General features: G+C 48.9%; 1 protein-coding gene across 1 annotated transcript; it reads left to right on the forward strand.

The window, feature by feature from the left end:
• Nucleotides 1–479: 479 nt before the first annotated feature.
• ABTB1 (ankyrin repeat and BTB domain containing 1) lies at nt 480–23,018 on the forward strand. The gene is made up of 12 exons (XM_030501406.1): nt 480–657; nt 1,709–1,771; nt 2,819–2,874; nt 3,327–3,471; nt 4,129–4,288; nt 5,199–5,244; nt 6,225–6,341; nt 10,301–10,416; nt 15,539–15,637; nt 16,219–16,386; nt 19,298–19,498; nt 21,257–23,018. Exons 1-12 carry the CDS (start codon nt 602–604, stop codon nt 21,461–21,463), a joined length of 1,434 nt encoding a protein of 477 aa, XP_030357266.1. The 5' UTR covers nt 480–601; the 3' UTR covers nt 21,464–23,018.
• Nucleotides 23,019–23,814: the final 796 nt, after the last annotated feature.

A 23,814-nucleotide genomic window follows, 5' to 3' on the forward strand; every position in this document is an offset into this window, starting at 1 on the left:
TAAGCCCTAACCCAGTGGGATGACACCCCATCCCCGTGGAGTGACATCCTGGCTTTGTGGGATGCTCTCAGCCCTATCCCCATGGGATGATCCCAGGACCCCTTTTCCCTGCTAGGGTGGCTCAGCACAAGCCCCTGTTCCAGAGCAGAGCCTCTACGTCTGTGTGCGCATCCCTGTGCCATACGTGTCCTGGAGCAGGTGTCCCCACCAGGTCCCTGCCATCCCACATGGATGCTGGAACCCATTCCATGCGTTCTGGAACCCCCTCCCACCCCCATTCTGGACCATTCCCCCCTCAGATGTGTTCCAGAGCATCTCCCATGCTCATCTCAGAGCAGATCCCCCCTTCATCCCTTCCACGTGTCCCAGAGGCGTGTCCCAGCCTCTGGACCACAGTTGCTCCTCCAAGCCGCTTGGGGGCGCTGCGGATCGCGTCGCTAAAACGTGTCTCTGCGCGGGGCCGCTCTGCCCCCGCCGCCGTGTTTACCTCCGCCGCCGCTTCCGCCCTGCCGCCGCCGCTGCCCCGGTGCGGTCCCGGTCCCGCCGCTCCCTCCGCCCTCCGCGTCAATGCGGCGCCGCCGCCCCGCGGCCTGCCCCGGCCATGGACACCAGCGACCTGTTCACCAGCTGCAAGAAGGGCGACGTGAGCCGCGTGCGGTGAGCCGGGGCGGGGGGGGGGTGTCCCGGGTCCCGGTGTCCTCCCGCTGCGTTTAACCGCTTTACTCACCGCGGGACAGCGGCGGTGTCCCGGCCCCGCCGTGCTGCGTTACGGCCTTTGGCCGCCGCGGAGCCGCGCCCGGTGCTCCGTGGCCGGTAACCGGCGGGGTCTGCGGGGCAGCCGCGGTGCCGGGAGGGAGAGTTTATTCCGTAAACGAGCGTTGTCCCGGAGGAGCTGCGCGCACGCTCCGGGTCCGGGACTGTGGCAGTCGGGAGTGCTGCCGAAGCGGAGGGACGAAGCAGCCGCAGCGGGCTGAGGAGCCGAGCTGCCCGGGGTCAGGAGTGCGGTCACAGGGACCCGAAGGTTGGGACGGGAAGGATGGAGGGAGCGAAAGGAGAGACCGAGGTGGCGGATGAGTTAAAACCAAACGACTTGAGAGCGTTTGTGGGAGCCGAGAGGGACTCACACGTGCCGGGGAGAGGCGGGTGTTGCGGTAGGGGGGGACAGGCTATAGCTGCAGGCAGGCTTGTGGGGTGTCTGTGTGCAAGGCAAGGACTGGCTTCTAGAGGTGCCAGAGAGGCAGCGTTGGCAGCGTTTGATACAGCCTAACTGTGCAGGACAAGGAAAGGGCAGGAATTAAGAGCAGTCTGGGGGTGTTACTGTGGCAGGAAAAGCCACAGCAGGAGCCCAGCATTGGCCTTGTAGGCTTGGCCACTTAGTTGTAAGCATCCCGGCTGTGAGCGTTATTGGAGGCTGAAGGTGCTGCTGAAGTGCTCAGGCTTCTCTTCTGATGGCTGCCCTGTGAGGGGTCAGCAGGAGGGGGGTTTGATTCCGGTCTTTCCTCATGTCCACCACTCAAGATTGAGGGGAGCTGCAGAACGCTGTTCTTTGGGTTGAGGATTTAACTTCAGCCATAGCTGGCAGCTCCCCAGGCTGAATGCAAGATCCTTTGGGAGTTCCTGTAAAACTCAAGAGTTACATCTTTTGAAAGAGGAGGACATGACTGAGTAGCTACATGATGTTATAACTCTGCTCTCCCTTTTCTTCCAGATACCTTCTCGAACAGCGAGATGTGGAGATCAACGTCCGTGATAAGTGGGACAGCACCCCCCTGTGAGTGTACAGCCCTGCAGCCTGCGCTGGGGCAGGGGGGGCTTTCAGAGCTCGCCTGCTCTCTCTGCAGCAGCTGCCAGCAGCGCTGTTACTGAACATCCTGGGTCCTGCTTTTGGGGAGATTTGGTTGCTTTCTACTTCTCTGCTGTGTCTTTCTCTCCCCACCTGACTGACGCTTGCTGCAGGAACGGTCAGAGGTGATGGATGATTTTGTGACCAGATTACCTGGATTAGGCAGCCTGGTTTTGGCTTGATCGGCCTTTTCCCCCCTCAAAGCCCAGGGCGTTCTAGGGTGTCTTTTCAGGTGAAGGCTTGGCTTGGTGGAGTGCAGAGTGACTGTGGGGTCATGGCAAGGCTGTGAGCATGCAGTGGGTAGTGAGGAATCCCCATGCTGGAGCTGGGGAGGGTGCAATGAGCTTTTTGTCTCCCCACATGCCAATTCCAAAGACATCTGTGACATATTTAGAGTGTGGAATAACTTCTCAAACTAAAGGCAGAGTAACATTTGCCTGCTGCAGTGTGCATTACAGGACTTTCCTTGTTTGCGGGACAGCTTGGGGTCCTCGAGGAGAATAATGAAAGGCTGAGATTGTGAAAGAGAAAACAAAGCTTCTGAGACTTTGAAGGGTGGCTTTGCTGTCCATCTCGTAGCTGTGATAGCTGTTCCCCTGCTGTCATAGCCTGCAGCAGTCAGACTGACAACGGAAGGAACAAGGAGTGGGAATTCAGTGGAATTGCTGAGTGCCCATGAAATGAACTCAGTTAAAACGAGGATGGATTTGGCAGCTGGTGGTGCGACAGAAGATGCTGAGCCCAGACTGGGACCTTGAGATCTCCTTGCAGGACAGCAGTGATGAGGAGTGCTAGGAACAGATCCTGCTTTGTCTCCTGCTGGGGTCTATGCTATTAGGTAGCAATTTGTCACTCCTGTGAGGAGTCATTGTCTATCGGGGTGCTCAGTTGTGAGGTCTGCATGCTGTGGTGTGCCCGAGCACTGAATTTGGCTTCCTATTGTATCTCTAATTTCCTTTCTCCTGTTCTTGTCAGGTATTACGCTTGCCTCTGTGGACATGAGGAGCTTGTACGCTATCTTCTGGCCAATGGTGAGCAAAAGTATCCTGGTTTATGGGTGCAATATCTCTCCCCGTGGGGATTGTATATCCCTCTAGCTGTGCCTTGTGGAAACTTCTTCTGTTACAATGAACCATCTGATAAGTGATCTCAGGCTGCAGTGGGAGCCCTGGACACACAGTCATGGTCCCTTTTGCAGGCCATTTGCTGCTTGAATTTGCTACAGGGACACTTTCTGTGATGAATCGAGGCAGTGTGACTTTCTGAAGTCACAGCCGATGTTTTGTGAGGGTGTGTTGCTGTTGGGAGTTTGCTGATGTAAGAACTGAGGAGCTGTCTGTGTAAGACTTTCTTGTACTCTTCCAATAGCCTTGCTTTGTGAAGAGGACTTAAAGGGAAACACAAGGGCTTTTAAACTCATTTAGTGACCGTTCAGGGCCTCTTGATTGAACTCTGCTGGCATGTTCCTGTGATCATTTTGCAGGAGCGAAATGTGAAGCAAACACCTTTGATGGGGAGCGTTGCCTCTATGGAGCTTTGAGTGATGCCATCCGCCGCCTGCTGAAGGAGTACAAGCAGATCACAGCAAAGTGCATGAAGAGGGACTACTACGATGTCTTCCTGCAGCGGTGAGCAGAGGGGGCAGCTCCATGGGCAGCACATTCTCTCATTCTTCCTTAGCTCTAGAAGTAGCAATCTTGGTTTTTTCCCTTTTAAAGAAGAGGGGCTGGGCATGCAAACACGAGCAAGGCTTCATCTCTGATGTGGTAACAGCCAGCATTTGTGCTTGTAACATCCTTCCTTCTTCTGAGGATGGGTGACATCAAGCCCTCTCCTATTTGCTGAGTGGTTAAAACTTGCACAGTGACAGTGCCCGGGGAAGTTGCACTTTACTTTGTAGTGGGGTAATTCGTTTTGAAAGTGTGGGCTTCTGTAGGGCTTTTCGTCATCTGCCAATTTAAAAGCAGGATTAACCTTCAGAGTTGTGTTTGGGGGCAACTAGTTCTGCTTTAAAATCTGTTGCCTGTGTTCAGGTGTTCACCTGAGGCAGGTTTCATTCTCCAATCTCCCTCTTGCACTGACAAAACTTGAGTCACTGGAGGGAGTGAGAGATCCCAGTTTATGTGAGGTTCCAGTCCCTGTACTGGCCTCTAACTGGGCAGAGGGAGACTGCAGTGCCAAGAAGTATTTGTTCATTTAGGCCTAATTGCACCATGTCCCCCACACGCCTTACTCCGTGCTCCTTTCTCATTCTGCAGTGCATTTCCCCTCTCTGTTCCTCACAGGCTGCTGGAGCAGGGTTACCAGAGCGACATCGTTTTCATTGTTCATGGCAAATCCTTCTGCGCCCACCGCTGCATCCTCAGCGCCCGCAGCGCCTACTTTGCAGAGATGTTTGAGACCAAATGGAAGGGGAAGAACATGATAGTGTTGAAGCATCCACTGGTGAGCAAGGCTTTGCCTTTTCCCTTCTCCCCCCTTTCTTTTCCTGTCTCAACTGGGTGAGAGAAGCGAGTAGGAAGGACAGTTTGAGGGTTCACTTCCACAGTGAATAGCTCCTGGAGCTCAGAATGACCCTGGTCAAGGAAAGGGGCTTGTGCAAGAAGTTTGTGCCATAAAATAGCCTCTTGCTCAGATAACAAAAGGCTGTAGAGTGTGTACTTCCCCTTTGTTCCCTCTGTCATGGGCTCAAACATGTCTTAATTAATGGCAGTAGCAGGTAGCTGTGGCCATCTGCCAGCTGTGTCGTGATTCCTCTGTGGGATGGGTTGGGTCTGTCTGATTCCGGGGGGACAGGTGGTCTGTGGTGAAGACACCACCTCCATAATTGCTGCTAATTGAGTCCCTTTTGTTGCCTTTGCAGCAAGAACTCAATAGGCCCTAAGTGCACTCCATCCATTAATCACCAGTACTCTGGCATATGTTTCTATAGCTTGATTGTGGCTTTGCAAAACCACTTGTGACAAACATACTTCCAGTTTGTCAGGATGTTGCTTAATGTCTCTCCTTTCTCTTTGCACAAGAACACGTCTTTCCTCTCAGATAAAGAAGAGTTGGAGATGCTTGTGACCAGGGAAAGACTGGATTTTACAGAGGCCAGATTTCAGCTGTGTCTTTGGAGCATCTCCGTTAGTCAGGTCCTGTCCCCCAGGGCATGGGGATTAGTATCACCTGGTACATTTAAAGAGCTGTGTAAACCAAGTGGAGTGTTAGCATTAGTCACACAAGGATCAAGGAAATGTGGTGCAGTGTGTGAATTGCTATTTAAATATTTCTGTTTGTATCCAGGCAAATTTCAGGCTTGTTATGATGTTTCTGGGAGTTCTAAAGGTAACTTTTTCTTGGTTTATTTTAGATTAATCCAGCAGCCTTTGGCTCTCTTCTGCAGTATCTATACACAGGTATGTGACTTGCTCTCTCCTGTATACATGCATCGCTGGTGGGGAGCTGTGGGTGCCTCTGCCATAGCACTCTTTGGGTGGCACAGGCTTGCAGGCAGCAGTGTTTGGGTGTCAGTCACCAACATCCTCTCTGCTGGCACAAGGGGAGGATGTGAGTAATCCCCGGCTCTTTACGGTGCTTGTACCTTTTGCCAGTTGTTTTACTGCCAATAACTCTACAGTCAATTAAACCAAAATCAGCTTAGGTTGTGGTTGGGTGGCTGTGAGAAGGTATTAAGGAATGTAGATCTGTCATGTGGGATAACAATCCCCTGAGGTGGTGAAAAGCCAGCTTCCCATGCAGGACCTTCAGCCTGGCAGACTGAGCAGTGTGTGCTGAACGCTTTGACTGCTTTCTAACATTTCTTCTGCACAGAAGTTGATCTTAAACCTTCAGTGAAAATGCCAGTGTTGCATTGCAGGCGTGCTAGTGCTGAACTATTTCAGGCCAGGAGGTGGTGCCAGAAAACAACTTTATCTTCAAGGCTCTCCTTCCCCAGGCCAGTGTTCTCAGAAACATTCCTTGCCACCTTTTCAGTGATGGTAAAACATTCTGGGATGACAGCTTGTGATCACAAAGGCCTTTCTTACCCAAAGCCAGGTAACAACAGCCATGCATGCTGCTGTTGTGCTGTTACTTTTACTCTTGAGGGAATTAAACATCTTCTGTGTAAGCCTGTTCAGTCTTTGAATGAATGAAGTTCAAGGCTTCTTGAATGAAGCTGGAGAGTGGGAATGTGAATTAAACTGAGGTTCATCACAGTGGTGGGGTACCACATCTTAGCTTCTTGGGCTGAGTTGTAACTGGATGCTGAAAAGTGAGGCAGTGTCTCCAACTACTGACTTTCTGTGCCATCAAGTCTCGAGTCCTTAATTTTTGCCACCTTTACACCAAGTGTGTAGGTACATGTGTAAAGAGCTGGCTGCATTTCTCTTGGCAGGTCGTCTCGATATCGACGTAGAGTATGTAAGTGATTGCAAGAGGCTGGCCAAGCAGTGTCGGCTGCAGGACCTCATAGACGATTTGGAGACCAAATGTAAAAAAGTCTATGAATTTGGTAAGCATTTTACTTCCTGTTTTCTCTGCTGTGCCAGTGCGTCCTTTTGGGGACAAAGAGCAAAGGGTGATGATGCCCTTGGGGCTTCCAGAAAATGATTCTGTTGTGGCATTCCCATGTTTACATGCTAGTTTTCAGTCCTGGCTCTCTGTAGGGCAGCTGTGGTGGTTTCTGGCACAGGCATATTTATTATTTATATGAGTGTTTTCATTACAGCAGAGCAGCCATAGCAGCAGGGCTTTGCTGTGCTTGCCAGACATTCAGTGGAGCGCTGTGGGGTATATTGGGAAGTGCCTTTCAGCAGAGAGCTTGTTTAAATCCCTGGGGAGATAAAGTATGTACAGTTTAAAGTCCTGTTCTGCATTTATTTGACCCCTAACCAAAGTAAAATGTTTGATAATTGGCTCAAAACGGATGCAGAGAGAAATATACCACTTTTAAATACAGAAGTATTTCTAAAAGCACATGTGTACTTATAACACGTGAATGATCCAAACCTTAAATGACACAATCCTCTATTTAAGAGCTTTTTGTTATCCGAAGAGCTTGTGATCTAATCATGACATCAGCTTATTGCATGAAAACCAGCAGTTGGAGTTTATCATCCATCTCCTTAGTTCAAGCTGAAGTACATGTGCAGGAGAATCAAAACAGCCCCAGGAGGGCAAGGCAGTGTTAGTCAGTACAAATAATTAGCTGGTAACAAAACCTCCAGGCTGAAAACATCTGACTCTCGTTTCATGCTCTGAGTTAACTCCTTTACTTCAGTCAAGTTAATTTAGGCTTGAGAAAAGAGTCTGGTGTGTAGCTTTTAAGTCAATAGCATCTTCCTTGATACAACAGGTAAGGGTGTAGCCACCTTTCCCTTCTGAACTGTGAGTTCTGATTATTCAGCCTCCTGAAGTTGCAAAGCTTAACAAATAGAGACAATACTTCTGGCTTACGAAATTCCTCATCTGCAAATCACCTGGAAGATACTACCATGTGTATGTCTCCCCTTAGGCATGTTTGGTGGTGGGGTACAAGGCTACCATGGTACAGCTGTCTCCATGTAGAGACCAGGGTGCAAGTCCCCATGGGAGCTGTGTCCTAAGTCTTACCACAGCCGTGTAAACACACATGTAAATGTGCATCTGAAGAGATCAGAAATGCATTTCTTTGTTTCTTGCTACAAATAGCATAAGATACCAGTTTGTGTATTAAATAAATGATGAATAAGAGGAGTGGTGGTAACTACCATGAAAAGAAAAGTTACTCAGATAGTCAGGTAACAGATCTATCTTGTGCCTTCTTTTGATATCAGAGAAATCCAGTGAGATGCTGGAGATATTTTTCCTCCCCCTTTCTTCCCTTTTTGTCATTTTGCCCCAGGGTGTAGCTGAGGACCTGGAGGCACCCATTCCACCTTAATGTATCGAGTTAAATCCTCAGATTATGGGAGGAAAATAAGGTGGATAGCTTGCTAGCTGTCTGAAGCCATTGCGTAGTGTGTCATTGGCTACTTAAGAATCAGGAAGTCCAGTGGTTAAACTTATGAACTGCAAAAAAGCTGACTTCTTGATGGGGTTTAAAGGTGGAAAATGGTGAAGGGATGTTTCAGATTGGGAGTTTTAAATATAAACTCCACTGGGGAATGTAATACAAGTTTCCTGGATGGCACTGGGCAAATAGTTTAATTTCTGTGTTCTTGGGAGTGAAGAGTCGTTCTTCATTTCCGAGGCCTGACAGAAGACATGATGTAAAGCACTGATGGAAGTACCAGGCTTGACTTTTATTCATGACAGGTTGGATTCAAATGAATAGACAGAACTGCTGAGAGGTCTGTTAAAAGTTTAACATGTTTCTCTCATCAAATCTCATGTGGAAGGCAGAAAAACTTGATCCTCCAGAAAGTAATACATATAAGAGTTATAGAAGTTAAAAACTGGGAGAGATCTTAGATCACATCATGTCTGGCACTTGACAAAGCATTGCTTTTCCTTCTAGTGTGTTAGGAATCTCTGCTTGTTCAAGTGCTTTCTGTGGAATAGACATCTGATTTGGGTCTGCAGAGCAGGGTCGTGTCTTGGATCTGCATTATAAACTTGAAACGTGCCTAATAAACCAACATGAGCTCAAGCCCGTGCAGCTCCAAATGGATAACTGCAGCCTCTGCAATCTCATTATCTAGAGTTAATCAGCATTTCAAAAGCCCTTAGGATCTTGGCATGCACAGATAGTAGTTCAGGAAACCCTGAAGAGGATGACCCAGTGCCTTCTGTTGTACCTGAGATGGACTTCAATGTGAGTGCTTGCATATTGCCCCTCACTTTTATATAGTGCTGTAACAAGAAGAAACTGTTGTGGTGTTTGGAAGAGCTCAGACAGGGGTTGTCCAGGTTAAACCGCCATCCTTCCTTTAGAGGTGGAGGTATTTGAAAAGAAATGTTCTGCAGGTTGTGATACCAAATGCTGTGCTTTGAATCCAAGAGATGCAGTGTCTGCAATGTCTCCTGGGAGGTTTGCTTCTCAGACAAACCATGTTCGTTCATGTCATTGTGTAAGTGCAGGGGTGCTCTGCAGATCCCAAGGGAAGAACTCTTTCCCTTGACCACTGCGGGGTCCATAAGCGCTTTCAGAGCCTGGCTGGCTTGGTGACTGTTACAATAGGTGCTACACAGATAGAAGTGATTCTCTCTGCCATAAAGAATTTCTGATTGCACAGGGAGAAATTTCCTTCTCTCTTGCTGCTCTGTAAGTGGACAGGGCTCTTTGAGGAAATGCACTACTCTTGTTCGTGTTGGTGCCAGGTCTCTTCTTGGCTTCTTTACCCTGGAAGTCCTCAGTGTGAAAGTAGAGTTCAATGCTAATAGAGCAGCCTGTCTCCTCGCTGGTGTAGGTCTGTGTGTAGCAATGATGCTGCCTGCCTGTCTTGTGTTGGTATCCTTCCCTTGCCAGTATCTCCCTGGGATGTCCAGCCTGTTTGAGGTTCAGTGGTGACATACCTGCAGCGTGCAGCGGTAACGTGGAGGAGGGGGTGGAGAACTCCTGTGGCACACTCTGGTCCTGTTTCGCCCACGGTGCAGCAGAAGCATCTGATGGAGCTCATGTAATGCTGAGGAAAATGTCAGGCAGAATGAGGTCTCCAGGTGGCGTGATTCACCTGCCAGGGGTTTTAATGCAGTGAATCATGCCTGTCAGACTCCTCTGAGTGCTCCAGCGTGGGGCCGCTTAACTCTTGCTCTTGAGAGTTAACTCTGAGTCTTTCTGGCTCCCAACAGCATCTCGAGGCTTCAACACCACAACTTTGCATTTTGCAAGGTGCTCCATGTTTTTTCATGTGATTCTCTATATGCCAGGGACTCCTGAATGTCTTACATGCTCCAATGCTCGCCCCAAAGCATGTTGAGCTGAAAATAGACCTGAGGCAGTGGGCTGCGGGAGGGAGGTGGCCAGAAGAGGATAAGCGGGGTGTGCGTTGGGCTGCTTGCTCATTTGATGTTAGTGGGGTTGGCTTCAATGAGCTCCACAGCAACCTGGGTCATAGGGAGACCAAAAAAGTATGGTTTTGTGTTTTGCTTCCCCTTTATTAGGCTGTTTAATTGCGTAGGCTGGTAGGGCAAGAGAGGAAGACACGCTAGGTCTGAAAAAGGCAATTGAAGTTGCTGTCTCTATGTGGTTTATTTGATCTCTTTGGTGGTAGTGATGCTTACTTAATGTTTGCAGAGGGCACAGGCACACTCAGGAGTCCGGGTGGTTTGGGATTCTTTGTGCTTTGGAGATCTACCCATAGAGAGGAGAGGACAAACTCAAGTGCACAGAACTTATTACCTAACCAAGAAGAAATGGCGTGTGTTTCGCAGTAAAGCTAAAGAGCAATAGCACTGATGTTTTCCTGGAGGGTCTTTTCTCTAAATGGGAGAGAATGTTTGTAGAGGAATTCAGGCATCTCTGCTCTTCTGTTTTTTTGCTTCTTCCAGTCTCTTCCAAGCCAGGGACCTGTGTGAAAGTGCTGACGATTGAGCCCACAGGTAACTGCCGGCTGCAGGAAGATCTGGCTCTTCTAGCAGACTGCGCCCTGCCAGCCAAACTGCGGGTAGGGACCACTTCTACTGCTTCTGCTCTCTGTGGGGCTGTGATACGTGTTCACCTGTTTCAGTTCTCCCCATTTGAGCTTAGTGTTTGCCTGTTTGCTGGTGCTCTAAATGATGAAAGCCTCTTGTTGCTTGGAAATGCTGGGATGTTGTTTGATGAGGCACTCAGTGCTGGTCCTTTCCCTTGGATTTTTCCCCTAGCAGGGATCTTGGTAAGCAAAACCCTTGCCATGTGGTCGGTGGGGATTTCCCCACTACAGTGGGACACAGAGTTGCCCCCAGCTGTTTTTGCCTCTACCATCCAGCTTGAGTATCAGAAATGTTTAATCAGCAGGCATTGGTACCTGAAGGAACGTATGGGTGGCAGATAGCTTTCTGGGCTTGCTTGCTAGGAGCTGACACCAGCAGTGGAGAGGTGCTTTCAAACCCTGACAGTATTGCCAGCAGAAATGTGAGTCCCTCTGAAGCGAATTTAACTTCACTGGCAATAGATTTACTTTTTATATGTATGTCTTGTTGACCCTTAGAAAGAGCCCTCAGACCACAGGTTGATGACCGCTATGTTAAAATGCCATCAGTATTATTAGTTAGGTTCATATATGTGGATCTTTGCTCCCAGTTGCAGGAGAACAGGATGAATATTAGTAGTCTTCATTCTCCCTGCATCTGTTGTTTTCTGTAATATCAGCAGATTCTCTTTGCTCTTATGGCTGTCCTTTGTTTCCTCTTTCTCATACCAACCACTGAGTTTAATAACATGAACTCATTTTAGGTGGCTGCTGTGCCCAGAGGTTGTATGACTGAGTAGTGGAGCAAAGTTTATTGCCTTTTGCTTTTTGTCCCCTGCTGAACAGACCTGCCTGATGCAGTGTGTGTATGTGTGTGCACGCATGGGTAAGGTTTCTTACCTGTAGTAAGCCAGCATGCTTTGTGCTGGCTTTTGGCAGATACATTTCCCTGAGTACTGAGCACTTAGGGAGTTTCTCTCCATCAAGTTTCCATCTACTAATGCAGAAATCTTTCCTACATAACCTGCCTCCCCCAAATAACTGCATTTATTCGTGGCTTTCAATATGAATGCCTCTGAGCTGTGGATTTCTGGCTATGTTCATAGATCAGAACGAAGGCAGTTACAGCAGCGTTAGGCTTGTTATGGCTGTAAAGGTGAGGAGGACATGGGCACATGACTGTTCGTAGAGATGTGCCATGCACAAATGTGGGTGCTCTGCTTAAACCTGTAAACTCCAAAAGATTCCAGTTTTTCTCTCTCTAGGTCTTTTTATTGTTGTTATAAGCTTACAAAGAATAGATGAATAAAGCTCTTAATCCTGTTGCCATTTGTAGCTCATCCTAGTGCTTGTAAATTGTTCAATTCTGTGAATTAGGCTCTTTGTTCTGGGGCAGAGGAATTGCACATCCTCACTTTTACAGGGTTTGATGCCATACGAGGAATAGCATACAAAGTATGGAACCTGAAATGTCAGGGATAACTGAATAGTCGTGTACAAACATCTCTGCTCTCGAGGGAAACAAAACAGGTATTCAGCTTTGGATAAAAGCCAGCATTTCCAGAATTTGGCAAGAGACATTCTGTGCCGTTCCTGTCATGGAATGCCACAGCACATGAAACGGGATGTATATACCTTTCTGTTTCACTGTCAACAAGTAATCTGCATGTCTTTGATACTTGAATGATGCAGAAAACTCTATACATCCCAATTTCATGGGATGAAAACAATAATTAACATTTGATATGCAATCACAGTGCATCATTAAAGAGAGAGCTCTCTGTTCTTTGAACTCTTGAACATGTTTATCATCTCGGTATCTTCTTTCTCATTCCTGTTTATACTTCAAAGCCGTTTCTCTTCCAGTGTTTGTTTTTAACAGGGTGGTGCTTGTCTCTGCTTTGTTTTAAACCACTAATGACCAGAGTTTTTCTGCCCACAACAGCTGCTGCTTTGCTTTGTTGCAATGATGTTTAGCAGTGACAGATTTAAGTAAAACACCACCAAAAGCCAGGCAACTGTCAGAACCTATTTGGCTCCCCACTGCCTGTCTGCTATCTCGTGTCTGCCAGGTGACCTCTGAGTTAGCGACTCCAGGGCTTCCAGAACATGAGACTCTTGGCACATCCTTCCCTTGTAGCTGGTTTTTCATTACCATTTAACTGAAATCTCATTTTCCAAACCAAGAGGAACACGGACTTAAAAGGATCAGAGTTTGCTGTGAAATCCTCTTCTCTCCATCTCTATTGACTTCTGGTGGGGCTGCAAAAAAACATGATCATTTGTCACTTCTGGGGCAAAGCTAGATCTAATCATGCACAGAAAGAACAGTCTGAAGCAAGCAGACGAGTTCCCTCCTGTCTGGTTCTGAGGCTGTGTGGTGTGCTTGTCCATGGCAGCTATGCTGTGCTTTGCTTTGCCCGTTTGGCAGAGGCAGATTAACTGAACCATTTACAACACTCTTTGTTAATATTATCCAATGCACTTGCATCTGGTTAGGGGCTGGTCATCTGCTCTTGGATCACTAAGCCCAGTGTTTTGTGTTGTAATTTATTTACAGTTTTCTTGCTGAGATCATCCGGCCAAGGTACAAATTGCTGCCACTGATTAGGTTTGTGTGCTTTTGCCTCCAGCAACATTTCCATTTAAGTGCTAATAGTAAATCGGTAGCAGCGCAGGCTTTGTCCTCCACACGTGATGCCTGGAGGATCCTGTGGATGTTCAGGCAGTCTTATGCTACAGAGGATATTTCTGTAAGGTGAATGAGTTGTTGTGGATGTGTTTGCACCTCATAGGCTTGACTGTGTTGTGCTTCCTGGGCAACATACTTGACTTTGGCAGCTGTGCTTTGCCTGGGCAGAGGTATGCTGAGGAGGTTGTTTGAGTGGGGGGAGAGGAATAAGTCAGTTTTCTGTAGGGAGACCCTGAAAGGGAGATTAAATCCCTCAAGCGTAACAGGGGAGGGGAGTAGAAGTAGTAGAGGCTTAAAAGGGGAGTAAAAGGGAACATTCTGCAAAGGCACTTCATGCTGAATAGGGGAGACAAAGACATGAACCTGCTTTTGTAGGAGGAATTGGAAATGACCTTGTAAACCTGAGCGTCAGCGGGGACCAGGCAAGGCTGGAAGCAGGAAATTGAGCCTGAAGGAGTTTGCAATTCAGGAGACAAACTCTAGGACAAATAGAACTCCCACATCCATTCCAGAGGGATGGATTCCTTTTAAAGCTTTACCTTTGGACAGTGAAAGGAGAACAAAGAAGGGATGCACATAGTAGATGTGCCGTTTATGTCTCAATTGTGCTCCCAAGAGTGGCATCTTGTCAAAGCCTGTGCCTAGTTTTGTTTTACCTGTAATGTGCCTGCAAAGCTGTAGCCTTGGAAGTCATGTCAGAGTCTTCAGGAGAGGCTGTGGATGGGATAGCAGCCAGGCGAGCAGAGCAGGCAGTCGGATCATGACTACCAGTGTTTGTAATGCAATGGCACAGAGTGCGGCTGCAGATCCCCAGACTGAGGTTTGTTCATTGCCAGGTAACAGCAAAGTAGCAGCCTGGGGAATCTGCAAATGGGACAATGTGATCTCACCTTCTGTGCTGGAGGTGTCTTTGTGTTACAGGTATATGAAAAGGTGGTAACGGATGAGGTGAGGAGTGTACCTTGAATTTGTGGTTCCTTCCAATACCTAAAGGAGCTGACAAGAAATCTAGAGAGGGGCTTTTTACAGGGGCAGGTAGGAATAGGACAGAGTGTCCCTGTCCATGGCAGGGGGTTGGAACTGGATGAGCTTTCAGGTTCCTTCAACCCTAACCTGTCTGTGATGCTATGAATTGCTGCATCTTTTCTGCAAGAGAACTCCCCAGATGGGGAAGGACCCACAGGAGAGAGGTGCTATGGGAGAGGCAGTGTTAGTGCGCCAGCCCCGTGCACAGTTGGAATGTCACTGGGTTCCTTTCCTGTGATTGGGACTCAGAAACTGTCACATGTTTCTGTGGGCAAAGACCTTGGCACATGGGTCCAAGTTGCCATGGTCAGTGGTTGTGCGAGCTTTTGCCAGCTTGTGGTTCCTTGCCACATCCTAGAACCTGTTTTGTGAGAGAAACCTCAGTGCCTGGGAATGGAGCTTGGCTCTGAGCACCCACCAGCGTGCTGTGGCTTTGGGTGCTGAGGGAGGACGCATCTGGCTCCTCAGGAGCGCTGGAGGTCAGTTGCTTTCAGTTAGGATGCAGGCAGGCATGTTGGGAATGGTGCTTGGGTTGGGAAAACGATCTGCATGGTCAGCCCAGGGTTTTTGGGATGTAACTTTCCTGGATGAGAGACAGGGGTAATAAACAGCTCAGCCCAGACAGCTCAGGGGCACATGTTTGGAAAGCAGGAACCAGGGAACCTTGTTTTTCCAGAGCTTGCCTTGCTTACATAACTGTGAATATAAACTTTTACACTGAATTACCCTGTATACAGGATAGGGTGGAAGTGCAGATCTTTGGAAGTGTCACTTTAAAATAGCATAAGGCCAACGGAGCTATTTTTTTGTTGGCATGTGGGACTGGGAGGAGGTGTGTTGGTGTTAAAATAATTTCTCCCGAGTATTAATACTGCAGCAACACTGTCTTTGGCTGCAAATCAGATCAGAAACTGAAAATGTGCTTTAGAAATGTTGGATTCCTCAAGTGAGGCAGTAATTGGAGCCAGACCATTTCTAACTGGTGTATTCACCTATGCAGTCTATACATACCTACCTGCCCAGCTACACAGTAAAGGGCTAGTCCTAAGCTGTAGTATGCTTATGGTACCCACTACATGAAGTAAACTTTGCCTCCACGTGGTTATCTGCCTTGTTAGGTGGCACACCCTGCTTTCCAGGGGTGTATATGGATGGTCAGGGAGTTCCTATGGGTAAGGGAGGCAGCTGTAACTTGTACCAGGAACATCTCTATCAGCAGTGCAAGGACTTCCGTTCCTCCCATTGAAATCTGTGTTCAGAGCAGCTCTGTGCTCTGCACTGTGCTGGGGGAACACATGGATGGTTGCTTCTGGAAAAAGACCAAGAAGTCCAAACATGGGGCCTGAGCGTGTTTAAGCATGAACGTTAAAGGTTGGGGTTTCTGCTTTCTCTTCCCAGGTTGGTTTTGGGGAGCTGCCGTTCGACAGCACCGACAACTTCAACAGTTGTCCTGATGTGTGTTTCCGGGTGGCAGATTACAACTTCTTGTGCCATAAGGTATGTGCTTGTGCTGTCCTTCATTCTGCTCCCTTTTGCTGTGAACCCAGTCTGCCTGTCTCCCGGCTCATCCAGTGCTGGATACACTCTGCAGAAGCAGCATTGCCTCATCTGCTGGAAAACCAAAAGTCTGGAAACTGTATTAAAGCATTTAACGTAAGAGCAAACCCTGCCTTTGTTGCAGAGGTGAGAGAGGTTCATGGATTCAGCTACAGCGTTCACAGCTGCAAAATCTCCTACTGCTGGCTTGAAAGTTCAGCGTCTGGCGAGGGGAATGTTTGATCTGCAAGTAAACGGCAGTAAGAATGGATTTTGAGATCCAAGCTCAGCTCAGACTCCTGCCCTAATGCCACGCTGCTTTCTAATCTCTTCAGTTAACAAATTGTTTGGTTCTGAGGGTAGGCATGGCTGGAAATAAGGCGTGGAAAAATGTTGGAGATGCAGCTTCAAAATACAGTGAGAATCACAGTTGGAGTCTGAACTTCCAAAATACCTTTTTGCTGCTGAGGCAGCTGGTTGGCAGTGCTGTTGGGTTTGGTACAGTGAAAATGACTGTGTTTTGGTCTTTCTTCCCTCTGCAGGCATTTTTCTGTGGTCGCAGTGATTATTTCAAAGCCCTTCTTGAAGACCATTTCAGTGAGAGCGAGGAGCTGCAGACACAGCCCAGCATCCCTGTGGTGACTCTCCACAACATCTCGGAAGACATCTTCATCCGGGTCCTCTACTACATCTACAGTGATGATACAGAGGTGAGGCCAGCCATGGAGCCTCTCCTGCTGTGCTGGTTCATTCTGGAGCTGCTCACAGCAGTGTTTTCCTGCAGCACTGGGTGGGGTGTGTGTGTTGTTTCCTGAATTCCATTGCCCTACTCTGCTATCTCACTTTTGTCTCTGGGACTTGCCGTTAGCCAGGCGGGGATCTAATTTATGTGCATCACATTCAGGAAGCAAATCCCTATTCTTTCATCCCATAATAAAGATTTGGAAATTAGGTTGCACGTTGCATGTTGGCGTGATAAATGCAGGGCTTTGCAAGTAACCCCTTGGGCTTCCTCATTTATGGAAGGATGAGGTGGGCAGCTGCCAGTAGATGGCAGATTGAACCCATTTGGAGATGTGGAAAGGTTGAGAGATTCTGCTGCTTTACTCTTGGCATCATAGCCCACTTTTCCATTTGTAGCAAGTCATTATTTTCACTGTTATTTATTGCTGGGGTGGGCAAAGGTTCCACTGGGAGACCATTGCCTTGCTGTGCTCAGCGTCACAAGCAATAATGTCCCTAACCCACCTAGTTTTCAGCCGAATGGAAGGTGCAGCAAATCTCAGCTTCCTGCTTTGGGTTTGTGGCAAAGGCTTTCAGAAGCTCCAGCTCCAAGATGCCAGAACACGTTCTGGCATTAGGGCAGTGACAGAGACACTGCAGCTGCCAGTGTCACAGCTCCCAGGCAGTGTCTGTGCTCTGGGTTAGGTGCCACAGACAGAGCACACAGCTGTGACCTTCTTTCTGTTGGTTTGTTCACCTCCGGGTAGCAGCAGGGAATGTGTGGTTGGGAGAGATGTATTTAGCAGGCAGCAAGGGCAGGATTGCCACTGATATGCCAGGGAGCAGATGTTTCTCTTGCCTGCACTCTTCCCCTCAGTTACAGGCTGAAAGGGCAGGCAGGGAGGGAAAGCATCATGTTGGGTTGTGAAGATCCTCCTGACCTTGTGGCTGCAGTGCAGCTTCACCCTGTTCCCTTGCACCTCTCCACTCTGCCTGCCCTTCTTGTGATGCCTCACAGAAAGGGATGGCTGCTTGGAAAACATCCTCCTAAGGGGTGCTCCAGCTGCCCTGTCTGGACCTGGAGCAGGAGGACAGACCAACAGTGTGTAAGAGTTGAAAGGATCTTGCTCATATGTTTCCTGTGCCGACTGGTGCATAGCTTGAATTTCAAACTGAGAAGCTAAGATATGAGCTTCTGCAGAAAGTTCATCTGTGATGAAAAACTACCAGGAAAAATGGTCAGGAAAACAGGAATATAGCTTAAGTTCCACACTTACATAGCGTTCTCCCTGTCCTGGGTTTCTTCAGCCAAGTGTCAGCACTCCCAGTTCCACGTTCCTTTTTCCAAAGGGTTTACATGTCTTTACCATGTAGCAGTGGCAGTGTTTGCAGTTGGAGGGAACAGTGTGTGCAGAGGACAGAAACGGTTCTAGGCAGAAAGAGAAGTTTCTGATCAAAATACTTGTGTGGGCTCGAGGGGAGCTATTGAAGGAATGTTTCCAGGTTTGTCTTTGCTCAAGCAGTTGGGAGCTGCTGCCATTAATGCTGCTGACTCAAACCCCTCCAACTCGTGAGGATCCTGGAGCTTATGAAAGGACAAAGCAGCACTTGATTGGTAACCCCAAGAGCTTTGTCACACCACTGTGGCTCTGCAGCAGTCATGGCATGCCTCCCTTGCTGCGTGCATCCTTCTGCACAGCTGAGCATTTGCTGTGAGGAGTCTCTCCAAACATCTGCAGACAGCTGCAGGGGAAGAAGTAATCAGCCTTGTGCAGTTGTCAGCGTGAGCAACCGCATGTGTAGATCTGGGCAGCAATGAGTTTCCTGCTGACCAGTTATCAGGGTGGTGGATCACACTGCATGAGAGTTACCATTCCTTCAACTAGACCAGCATGGCTTGGTCTCTAAATACAAGGGATGGATCTCACCTTCTCCACAGGCAGGTTATGCTGCATCCTGCACATCCCCTGTTAAAAGGGTTGTGGGTATCTGTGCTCTTTGCAACTCCCATTAGGAGGAACAGAACTGTGCAGAGAGAGGCTCTAGTTCCAGGTTAGTGACGCAGATGGCTGACTAAAATAGGATTTGCCCAGCCAGGGGGAAGAGTGAAGCTGGAGGTGGTGTCTCCAATATTCTCTACAGCATTTTTTTATCCTCAGATCAGTTGCAAGGAACAAAAGTACCCAAGAGGGAAATGGGAGGGTGGTTCTCTAGCTCAAGAGCCTGAAAATGCTAAAGGCTATTCCCAACAGTGTAAGCTTGAGCATCTGGTGCATGAATTTCATTCTATTTGAATGCCTGTTAGAGCTCCAGTACTATTTGATATGCAGAGTCTGATCCTTACCTACTTGAGCCTCACCTGTAGTTTATTTGGGGTGTAGTTTTCTGTCCTTGGATGCATCCCTGTGCCAGGGAGCTTGTGCTGGCTGGTAGAGCCAGTTTGAGGAAGTACAGCAGTACAAAATGGGAGCAAAAGTCCTAGTGGGGACAAGGTGCTCTGTTCTGTCAGGCTGCTCCATTTGTCTCTTTGAAGGGCTCTCAGTACCTCTGGTAAAAGCTGCCTCCTTCCACCGCTACACTGAGCATTCTTTAGCAGCCAGCTTTCAGGTGCACTTCAGTGTGTCAGCACCGCTTTGTGCTTCACTAGAGGGGTCAGCTGCAGCATGGCAAATGTCTTGCTTCGTGCTGAGCAAGCTGCCTTGGCAGCGTTCTAAACTCCTCTGTGGTAACTGAGTAGAAGACCTAGACCTGAAAGGCTGAGCTCCTGTCTCTCATAATGCTGTTAACACTTGTCCAGTAATGGGCAAACACCACTTTAGGGCATCTCTGCTAAAACGCAAGAGCTCATCAGAGACAAGTGTTCAGGACTGGGTGGTAATTGTGCTCTTTCCATCCCAGCTGTCCCCAGAAAACGCCTATGACGTGCTGTGCATGGCAGACATGTACCTGCTGCCCGGGCTCAAGCGCCTCTGTGGCAGGACTTTGGCTCAGATCCTGGATGAGGACAACGTTGTCAGCATCTGGAGGATTGCAAAGCTGTTCCAGCTCACCCGGCTGGAGGACCAGTGCACGGAGTACATGGCAAAGATCATTGAGAAGGTATCGGGAACACTCCCCACTGCACCTGATGCATGTGCCCGTAAATCTAGGAGCACAGTGAGCCATAGATACCACAGATGTAATGGTTGTACTTTGGTCTGTAGTAAATGGTTTAATGTGCCTCCTGAAAAAGAGCAATGGTTCAGTAGCAAAGCAAATGGTGAGATAGGACAGAGAATGAGGAGTGTGGCAGTACCTGATGGCCCTGCAGTGAGCCTGATGCTGATGTTTAGCACATCCCTGTGGACTGTGGGGTGAAAAACCTGCCCAAAAAGTTCAGCAAGTGCCATGGGCAGGTGACTTTCACTGAGCCTTCAGCCACTGTGCCCAGAGTAGCAATGGTGGTGCCTGAATACACCAGCTGCAGTCTGGGATGTGCAGGGTTGCTCTGTGCAGGAAATGGATTTTGGGGTTTGCTGGGGGCAGTTCTTCCTGGCATCATGCTGTGGGAAGGAGAAATCGATGTGATCTCTACTCTCTTCCAGGATGACAAATCTAACAGTAAGGGTTTCCACAGGGGAAATTTGGCTGTTGAACAGCCAGAAGTAGTGAATCGAACACTGGAGTTTTCTTTATGGGCCTCCATTTAAGTGTTACCCTGAGTCGTTATAGCTTGAAGTTTCAGAACTCATAGAGAAGGATAGACTAGAAACTATGGGGTGTTTTTATCCTGAGACAGATCTTTATAAGTGGCATGTACAGTTCACATGGGAATGTAACATTTTCACCTGCAGCTTGAAAGGTGTGAAATGACTTTTGGCATGTGAAAACAGCAAAGGAACTGATTCTGCGGCTGGTTTGTGTTCAGTGTATAGCTGAGGGATGACAGACACATCAGCATACACCCAGATTCTGGCTTCTGAAGAAGGGTTTGAAAGCTGATGAGTTTTGGTTTGAAAGCTGATGAATACCCCAAGGTGTGGCTTTGCTTGCGTGTTCCCCTGGCTTCCCTTGCCTGAGTGGGAGCCCTTGGACCCAGCTTTGGCAGTGTGCCTTCGGAAGGGTGCTGGTACGAATGGAGCTGTCCCAGCTCTTCAGACATCAGCAGCTGCCAGCACCTTGATGCATTGATGATGGCCACAGGGAGAGGTTTGGCAGCGTGTGTAGCACAGAGCAGGGCTCAGCAACCTGCCGTGCCCAGGCACAGTTCAGTGGCATAGACAGAAGCTGCCTCTCGCCCTCCAGTGCACCACATGCTCCTGGGGAGCTGGGTGCAGAATCGTTCCTGGGTGACCCGATTCTGTCAGGTTGGGTGCAGAACGGAGCAGCTGCCTTGCTGTGATCTGCTGGTGGTGCTGGGGCTGAGAGCCATGGTGGGGATAGAGTCATTGGTGGCTCCTGGTTCTAAACTGGGCGCAAGCATCTGCTATCTTGCCTGGTGGGAGACATCCCAAAAGTGTCTGGCAGCATCTCCTGGTTCCTGGTGGGGAGCTTTTCTGCAGGGAACATTGTGTATATCCATGTTCCTCAGTACCAGAACTATGGGTGCTTAGTTAGTGGGTTTTACAGTGCACTGTTGGAGGTGCAGGTTGCTCATGGTCGCGACCATTTATTGTTGGAGCGTTACTGCTTCCTTAGGTTGAATGGCAAGATGCATCTCCAAGCAGTGTCTGTAGGAGACATAGGAAGATTTGGGTCTCTGTACCCTTAGCATTGCCTTTTCTTCTGTGGGATCCCTCAACAGTGGCTGAGCCCATTATCCCAACCTTCTACCTCCCTTTACCTGCCTTCTGTTCTTCTCTTGTCCACCTCATCCAGCTGGTGGAGTCGGAGGAGTTTGTGGCTGCTGTGAAGGAGAATGCGGAGGCTGTGGAGGAGCGGCAGGAGACTGACTCCATTCCTCTGGTCGATGACATCCGCTTCCACATCACCAGCAACGTGCAGACTTACAGTGCCATCGAGGAAGCCAACCAGAAACTTGAAGCTCTGGAAAACCTCCTGGCCAGTATAGGGCTTGAGTGCTGATGTGTGCAGACCCTGCCTGTCATTGCAGCCTGCGGAGCCCCCGCCGGGTTGGCTCAGAGTGCAAGAACATCCCAACCTCTCGGCGTCCCTCTTCCCCCTCTTTGTCCTCCTTCCCATCCACTTTCAGGCATGGTTTCTTTTTAATTTATTATATCTGGACATGTGCATGTCTGGTTTGTGTTTGATTTGTTTTGGGTTTTGTTTCTTCTTTCAGAAGTAGCTTCCAAAGCTCAGCCCACATCAGTAGCTGCTCCTACTGAAGGGAGAGCACCCCTTTCCTTCCTAAAGGGGAAGGAAACACCTTCTTGTTGGGAAGAGCACTTCTCCCTTTCTTTTTGTCCATGGTGGTAGAGCAAAACTGCTTCTGCTCAGGGTGGTGACATGGAGAGGAGCTGTGCATTTGCTGTGTGATTTGTGGAACGTACCTCCATGTCCATCTCTAAGCTCAGTGTGGCTTTGACAGGACCACCAAAGAGCCCAGTGCAACTTGAACTGATAAAGACATCTCAGTAAACTTAAGGAGGGGAAGGGCTATTGAAAAAGCTTTTATATGAAGTCCCATATATTGTGGTGAAAGCAGAACTGTTTTCGTGCTCAGTGAGTGTCAGGCTCAGGAAAGCCTGCTGCAGAAACCGACAGCTTAACCCAGCTGGTTCAGTTCCCCTGCGTTTCTCCTCCCTACACGGCTGAAGATGACACTGAACATAAGCAGGATGTTTAGTTTATCACATCCCCTCCGCTCCTCCTGCATAAATTCCTCATCTGACATCTTAGCATTGGCTTTGCACAGCAGTGCTGGTGACAGCCCTGCACAAGACTTGCACGGAGCCACCAGAGGCCAGAACGTGGCCTTTGCCTTCTGCTTGCACTGAACGAGCTGCAGAAACAGGATTACCAAGGAATGTGCTAACGCTTCTCTCTGCAGATGCCTCAGCTGCTCAAGCAAATGGACACTGGTAGTGGGCAAAGCAGGAGGAAGGCAGAGGAGGGGCCGTGGTGCTGGGAAGCGTTTTCCATATGGCTGCTCTTGGGTAATTCCATTCCCGCATGGAGCGAGCGGAGCTGCAGTCGCACACGTGGGAGGAAAGGTCAGGGTGGCCTTTTGCTCTGCCTCCCATAGCACAGCTCCACGTGGGCTGCAGGCAGGAGCCCCCTCTGCCTGCGTGCACTTAGCGGTCACATCTGTGAGGCCCCTCACATTGCCCAATTACTCGGGGTCCTTTAACCCCCCCCAATCCCTCTTGGCCAAGCAGGGCTATCGAGGCATGCTCAGCAGATGGGCAGCATGCAGGCACGCTCTCTAATGAAGGTGAGCCAGGCCAGAACTCTGATCTGAATCCACTTTATTCTCGCTGCAAATAACTTGATCACAAAATAAACACCTTCTGATTTTTCTTCTGTTGCTGGTGTCCTTTCTGTGTTGTCACCTCTGCCCCTTTTATTCACTGCTCCTCACTTGCTGAATTAAGATGATTGTAAAATTTATCAGAGCAACATTATATTTAAGAAGAAATGTGTAAGCATGTGTGCAGCAATAAAATAGTATATTTCACTATATCTGTTCTGCTGTGGCCTCTCTGTTACCAACCGACAGCATCAACGTGGCTTCATTTCTAGGACTCGTTGGGCTGCTTGAGTGTATTTTCCCGCACCCGGGCTGCAGAGCCGGGATTCCAGCAGGGAGGAAAGTGTGACTCTGCTCTCCTCCTGGTGACCTGTTGTACAGTCCTGCCAGAACATGGCCTTAACGCAGCAACATGTTTTTCCTGGCTCCTTTCCCACAGGATTGCTCCGTTCCGTGCCAGGGAGGTGATGTTCCTCTTGGGAAGTGGCTCTGGGCAGCCCCTGACAGGTAAGTTGTCCTTCCCTTTTGTCCCTTGTGCCTCTGTCATTGCTGACTGTCCACTACATCCCAGGGTGGAGGTTTCTGACCCTCTGTTCTTAACTCTGGCTTGCTCAGTGCACTCACAGAGCCTCTGGAGCCTGTGTTTTCCCCACAGCCCTCAACCTGCTGCGCTGCCTGCCCGCTCCCTCTGCTCTCTGAGGACGCAGACTTTCTCTCCTGCTTTGTGTATGTCTGGGTGGCTGCAATAGTTTTGGTGGCAACCACTGAGCTGCCTGCGTGCAGCCACTGTTGGCCTTGGTGTGACTGGCATGCAGGGAATGAGGAGCAAGCTTGTCCCCATGGCTCCGTGCAGGAATGTGCCATTTTCAGATGCTATTTTTTAATAGGATCCGAATGAGTAATGCTGCTGAAGGGAGGGACGGGGATTGGAAAAGTTGAAGCTCTCATCAGGCTTTTGGGACTCAACAAACAGTGCTTGCAGTGAGCACCATCGCGTTGCGAGAGG

Source organism: Strigops habroptila, chromosome 11 (genome assembly GCF_004027225.2).
Source record: "Strigops habroptila isolate Jane chromosome 11, bStrHab1.2.pri, whole genome shotgun sequence".
Classification (NCBI taxonomy): Eukaryota; Metazoa; Chordata; class Aves; order Psittaciformes; family Psittacidae; genus Strigops; species Strigops habroptila.